Source organism: Bombyx mori, chromosome 20 (genome assembly GCF_030269925.1).
Source record: "Bombyx mori chromosome 20, ASM3026992v2".
NCBI classification, from domain to species: domain Eukaryota; kingdom Metazoa; phylum Arthropoda; class Insecta; order Lepidoptera; family Bombycidae; genus Bombyx; species Bombyx mori.
In genome coordinates, this window is record NC_085126.1 from 19,030 (window position 1) to 26,160 (window position 7,131).

Sequence of the window (7,131 nt, forward strand, 5' to 3'; positions counted from 1 at the left end):
GTTAATAAATTTGCGTTCGTAAAATTCGTTAATAAATTTGCGAAGAAAAATTTAAAAATCAAAAAACTAAGTAAAGTTAATAAATACTGAAACAAATGTAAATAAACCTAAATAAGCGCTCTGACAATGTCAGGGGGGAAAAAAAAAAAAAAAAAAAAACCTAACCTAACCTACCCTAATCTAACCTAACCTAACCTAAACCCAAGCCCTAGTAGAAGAACGACAACGATTGAAGGCATTTGGAGCTGATCTGAAGACCTTAAATCAGATCCGAAGAAGGATGAGGTTAAATAACAAATAAATTAATAAAATAAAAAAATCTTAAGAAAATAATAATAAAACATCTTAAGAAAGGGAAAGCCGCAGGAAAGGACGCCATTCCAATTGAAACCATTAAGACATCTGGGGAGTATGGCGTTGAAATTTTCCTTTGTAATAAAATATAGCAGTCTGGAACTTGGCCTCAAGCCTAGGCTCATACTGTTTTTGTCCCGCTGCATAAAAGAGGCTCGACAAAAATTGCAGCAATTACCCTCTCATAGCGTTGCATGCAAGATATTGCTGCGCATCGTTGACGATCACCTTAAATCGTACCTCTCTAAAGAAATTGATCCTGAACAAGCCGGTTTTTACGGTTCTCGGGTACATACGGGTACACGAGAACAAAATATATTAACCGTTCGACAGATCATCGAAAAATCCTCGGAATTCAACAAGCCTACGTACTTATGCTTTGTGGATTTCTCTAAGGCGTTTGATTCTGTCAAATGGCAAAAACTTTGGGAAACTCTTTTGACCATGGGTACCGGCAAACACTTGGTTCATCTGTTGAGGCGACTCTATGAGGAGGGAACAGCTTCAGTTAGAATAGATGACATTTTATCGCGTCACTTCCACACTAGCTCAGGAGTTCTATATCACCGCTCCTGTTCAATATAATATATACGGAGCTTATAATGAGAATCACCCTCGAAAACTGATCGGATGGAATAACTATCGGAGGTCGGAAGATTTCAAATCTTAGTTATGCAGACGACATCACTTTAGTTGCGTCAGGTGTCAGCCAGATGGAAGAGCAACTCGACAGAGTGGAACGCGTCAGTCTTGATTTCGGACTTAGAATTAACCGCAACAAAACAAGTGTCATGATTGTCGACCGTGCTAATAATAACTCGCCAGAGGTCACAAAAATTGCAAACTGCGGTGTCGTAAAATCATACATTTACTTGGTGCACTGATTTCGAACACTGCCGGGTGCGTTGATGAGATCAAGCGGCGTATGAATATTTCGAGGTCAGCCATGGACAGACTGAAGAAAATATGGGGGAATCGAAATATCACCAAAGCCACTAAGATCAGACTTGTAATAGCGCTGCTCTTCCCCGTTCTTCTTTATGCTGCCGAGACCTGGACATTAAGAGAAAGTGAGAAAAAGAGGATAGATGCTCTCGAAATGTGGTGCTGGACAAGAATGTTGCAAATATCGCGGACGGAGTTCAGAACGAATCAGTCAATTCTACAGGAACTTGGCATCAAGCAGCGACTATCCTCCATCGTTCAGGGTCGCATTCTTACTTTCTTCGGGCATGTGTCGCGGCGGGGTGACGACTCAGTTGAGCGCCTTGTAGTGCTGGGCATGATAGAGGGTACAAGACCGCGCAGCAGATCACCGTTACGATGGACCGACCAAATAAATGGTCCCGTTAACGAGTGCACAAGAAGGGCCACGGTACGCGAGGAATGGCGACGTCTGGTGAAGCGCACCACCCCCCGAAGTGATGACCACGACCACTCTGCCAAGAGTGCATGCGGCTGAGAAGAAACATAAGCCCTGAGAATATTCTCGATATACGGCCGTTTTCAATAACCTATCTATCCGGAGTTTAGGTTACTAAAGATAGACAAAATCTATCCTTTTATCCTTACTAAGACTTGTGTTTCAAGAGCCTATCGACGGATAGCAGCTCCTATCGAATCTACCTATCTATCGTTGGGATGACGGATAGCCTACTAAAGATAGGACGCTCATACAAATCGTGCTTACTGCCGTTTCAATATGAGTTTTAGGTAACTCTCGGATAGGCGACGCTATCTCTAGTAAGGGCATTCACTTATCTGTCAAAATCGGCCGGTTACATGCTTATTTTTTGAAAGTAAATCGCTATAATTTAATTAGTGTTTCTCTTCGTAATGGCATATTGTAGCAGTTATGAATTGGAATTGATTTGATAGTTTGATGATATGGAATTATTTCAAATGATGATGGATTGCGATGCAGATAGTGGTAGTGATAGTATCATAGGATTCATTTAATGTGATGAATTCATTTTCTTTCATGGTAGCTCTTTAATTATACACGCTTAGAAATTACACAGAATTATAAACGAAAGTTTTAAAAGCGTTTTGGAAGCAATTCACCATCGAGTAAACAATAGAAAGACAAACAAAAGAAACTGACCACTGCTCATTGGCAAACGGGCAGTCAAAACGCTGCGTTTCATAATTTCGCCTAGGATAAAAATAACAATACGTCCAATTAAAAAAAAACTCATATGTTTTTATTACTTTTTATTATAAACAAATGTATTTATGATGGTCTACGATATGCTGGTTAAATTACAGTTATAATTATTATATAATATTATTTTATTTTATTTAGAATAAAATAAAATAAGTCTTGAACCTGATGTTGTTTCGTATTTGCAGTAGAACGAAACGTATCAAGAGGCTCGGATAGATCAGAGGTTAAAGATAGATAGCACTTACTCGTGATTGTGAAACGCAAACGCTCTTACTGATAAATGCCCACTGAGTTTCTCGCCGGATCTTCTCAGTGGGTCACGCTTCCGATCCGGTGGTAGATTCTGCGAAGCACTGCTGTTGCTAGGGCCAGTATTAGCAACACTCCGGTTTGAGCCCCGTGAGCGCACCTACATGTTAGGGCGAAGCTGAAATAGCATCTCAAGGCTATCAGCATAGGTAGAAAAAAAAAGATAATCGAAGGCAATACGAGTCTAGAACATTTACGAATGTTTTAGTTCTAATAAACCACGTAATTTTCTATAACAATTTTATTAGGTCCGGGATACAAATGCAAACTGCAGCAGCACGGTGACGTAGGTAGTGGCGAGGTCCATGAACCGCAGCGTGAGAGCGGCCCCCGCGGCCAGCAGCCCCCAGCCGCGCTCTCGGCTGAACGCCGCGCGACTCACGCGACACACGTTCTTGTACAGACGTTTCTCTTCACCTGCAAAATATAATTATTATGAAATTGTTCAACAAAATAAATTCGCTATCGGGACGATTCGTGATGTGACGAATCGCACTATAGTACATGTCCCTCGATGACAAATGTGAATATCTTTGAAAGGAATTGAATTGAATAGAGAATATTGACCCTACAAACCCAACATGTTACCCGTATAATATCGCGCTCCGTCCGAGCACTATAGACCTGGCACTGCTTAGGAACGTAACTCTGCGCTAGCGTTCCATCGAGGCATTGTCAGAACTCGACTCGGACCACCGATCTGTCGTTATGCAGCTCGGTGGCCCCCATAACCCAGACATAGTCACGAGGACCATGATGGATTAGAAGAAGATGAGCACCAACTTAGCAGAAGCCGCTCCACCAATCCTCCCCTACTACCCTACGGATTCAAATCTATCCCCCGAGGACACTGTCGAATCCATAAACATCCTGACAGAACACGCCTGACAGAACACATATCTGCCGCGATAATAAGATCTTCCAAAGAAGCCGATGTGGAGGACTGCTTCCACCGCATCAGACTCTTCCCCGAGCTTAGGAATCTCTTAAGAGTTAGAATCGCGGCAATCCGGGCTTACAATTGATATCCCACGGAATCAAACCGGATTCGGATGCGTCGTCTACAGCGGGAAATCAAATCCCGTCTAAATGACGCCCGAAATGAGAAATGGGATAGTTATTTAGAAGAACTCGCGCCCTCTCACCAAGGACACTGGCGACTAGCTAGGACTCTCAAGTCCGAAACTATCGTTACTATACCTCCCCTCGTACGCCCTTCAGGCCAACCACCGGCATACGCTGACGATTACAAGGCAGAGCTACTGGCCGATGCACTGCAAGAGCAAGACCACTAGTACTCAAACCGCGGACCCCGAACACACCAAGTTAATCGACAGGGAGGTCGAACACAGAGTTTCCCTGCCGCCCTCGAATGCTTTCCGCCCCATTACCACAAACGAAGTTGAGGAAGCGATCTACAACCTTCAACCTAGGAAGGAAGGGAAAATTTTACCAGTCCAACTGATATCAATGTTGTCTACCATTTGAAATGCCACTATAACGAACTGTTTCGAACTGTTAACGAACTGGAAAGAAGAGGATGCTATCGGTATACATAAACCGGGCAAACCGAAACATGAAACCGCTAGTTGCCGTCCGATTAGTCTCCTCCCAGCGATAGGCAAAATATACGAACCACTCCTTCGGAAAAGCCTCTGGGACTTCATTACCGAAAAGAAAATATTAATCGACGAGCAGTTTGGGCTCCGCGCCAAGCACTCGTACGTTCAACAAGTGCACCGCCTCAAGGAGCACATCTTAATAGGGCTAAATAGGCGGAAACCAATCCCCACCGGAGCCCTCTTCTTCGATATCACAAAGGCGTTCGACAAAGTCTGGCATAACTGTTTGATTTACAAACGGCACAACATGAGAGTGCCAGACATATTCGTGCTCATCATACCAGACTTCTTGTCGAACCGTTCGTTTCGATATCGAGTAGAGGGAACTCGCTCTCGTCTCCGTCATCTGACGTCCGGAGTCCCGGAGACTCCGCGCTCTCCCCGTTATTATTTAGTTGGTATATCAATGATATACCGCGGTCTCTGGAGACCCATCTAGCGCTCTTCGCCGATGACACGGCGATCTACTGCTCGTGTAGGAAGAAGTCGCTGTTGCGTCAGCGCCTCCAAATTGCAGCAGCCATCATGGGACAGTGGTTCCGGAGGTGGCGCATTGACATCAATCCCATGAAATGCACAGCCGTGCTCTTTAAAAGGGGTCGCCCTGCGAATACCACTTCGAGCAGCCCGCTCCCGAATAGGCGCGTTAATACCTCCGCCATTCGCCCCATCACTCTCTTTGGCCAGCCCATACCGTGGGCCTCAAAGGTCAAATATATAGGCGTCACCTTCGACAGAGGGATGACATTCCGTCCCCATATTAAAACAGTACGCGACCGTGCCGCCTTCATATTAGGACGTCTGTACCCTATGCTTTGCAAGTTTGCTTAAATTAAAAATCCATAAGATTTATATAAATGAGTTAGTTACGGCATCGCGTGGTGGAGGCGCGCTGCGTCTGGCAGGCGGCGACGGCCTGCTCCACCGCGAGGTAGAACTTTTCGCACTCCACGTTGTGAAGCGTCATTATTATCATGTTCTTGATCGTCCACGTGAAGATTGAAACGATCATCATCAGCTGCTCGCTCTGAACAGAAACATTAAACGTTAACGCCCCGCATACCTCTACTATATCTCTACTAGCCAGCGAGCGAGCGACTGCAGAGCACGTACGAGATACTCACAAAACGTCCGGATCTACGGATGGACTTGCAGATCTGTATCGCGACCTGTACGTACAGCAGGCCGTGCAAGAACGTTTCCAATACATAGTACGTGATCTGCAAATTAAATACGTACATTTATGTAGCTACATACAATACATTATTTGATGTCGTGAAAATATGTGAATGAGCGACGTCCAACTCCGTGAATGAGCCGAGACGGTGCTGGTCGCTTGCCAGTCGACGCACTCACTACAGAGTCTGTTCTGCAGAAGGACACTCTGAGCGAAGGAATTGAACCGACGCGCGGAACCAACCCACTCTCAGTCCGACCCATCACAAATTACTTACAATTTTTTTAAAGAGAGTTGTGTAGACCTCGTACTCTTGCAAAATATCCAAATAAGCCGTGAACATGTTGTGGTGCACTGGATTGAACGCCTTCTCGTTAATTTTACGCGTCCAGAGCTGAAGGTAGCACCGGAGCAGGGCCAGCATCCTCGTCGCGTAAAGTACGTTCACGTCGATGCAGAAGAGCAGCAACAAGTACAGGGTGTCGGGCAACGACTGCTTCAGCACCACCACGTTGAGCAGCCCCACGACGGCGAGGTACAGGGCCGTCACCACCGCCAGGTGCGCCCAGTTGCTCCGAGCGAACTGCTCTTGCTCCCGCTGGTTGCGTCGCAGGACGGTCTGCAGCCGCTGCAGCCGACACACGAACTCCACGTTGCTCTTGCTGTTGACCACGTTGCAGATCAAGCTGAGCGAGTAGTTGATCACGAACGAGACCAAGTCGGAGTACAGGGTGAAGAGGTGGAGGGAGGAGAGCCGCGTCCCGTGCATGATCGCGTTGCGGTAGACGGAGACGGACGTGAACAAACAGAAGCCGAGGAGCGAGTAGAGGTAGGCGAGCGGTCCGTCGGGCGAGACCAGCCCGCGGCGGATGCTGTACATCGGTATGAACGACACGTGCTGCACCAAGTTGAACGGAAGCAGCAGCCGCTCGAGGCTGCTGTCCACCTGGCACCGCGCCTCCGTGTCGTCCTTATCTGCAGCTGTCGTCTTTCCAGATGGAAAGCTGGGTGAAAGTTTTTCGTTGCAAAGGTCGCTGCGTGGTGTCAACATCTCTACCGTCGGCTCGTATACAGTGGATACGGTTTGAGTGTCGATCCACAATACGTAATGAGTGTACGTATATGTGCGCCTGTACCGTATCGTTATACTAATGATCTCGGCTGTAACATGTAATGACAGTACGAGGCACGCCCAGCGGCGGTGTGTTCGACACCTTATAATCAAAAATTAATCAGCACTCGTACTAATGTAGCCAACTTTACTTAATTATGAACTAGACGTACGTACGGAGATGCACTGGCGACTGCGCGACCGTGCCTAGTGCGAGGGTCGTACAATGACAGCATTCATCTCAGTGCTCAGTGTGGTCTATCGGTCGGCACTGCTCTAGTTATAAGCTTTAGCGCCATTTTCATACAGACTAAAACGATACTAGAGCTTACACTGTATGCTTCGGTTTAGATGCTAGTCCAAATGAAAGTGCTGAGGGCGTGCGGTGAGT

The 7,131-nt window shown here is 46.2% G+C and overlaps 1 protein-coding gene across 1 annotated transcript; it reads right to left on the reverse strand.

The window, feature by feature from the left end:
- Positions 1-3,074: 3,074 nt before the first annotated feature.
- Gr60 (gustatory receptor 60) lies at positions 3,075-6,680 on the reverse strand. Its single transcript, NM_001130875.1, is given in 4 exon segments — positions 3,075-3,247; positions 5,323-5,479; positions 5,577-5,672; positions 5,907-6,680. Coding segments are annotated over 4 exon segments (1,200 nt in total).
- Positions 6,681-7,131: the final 451 nt, after the last annotated feature.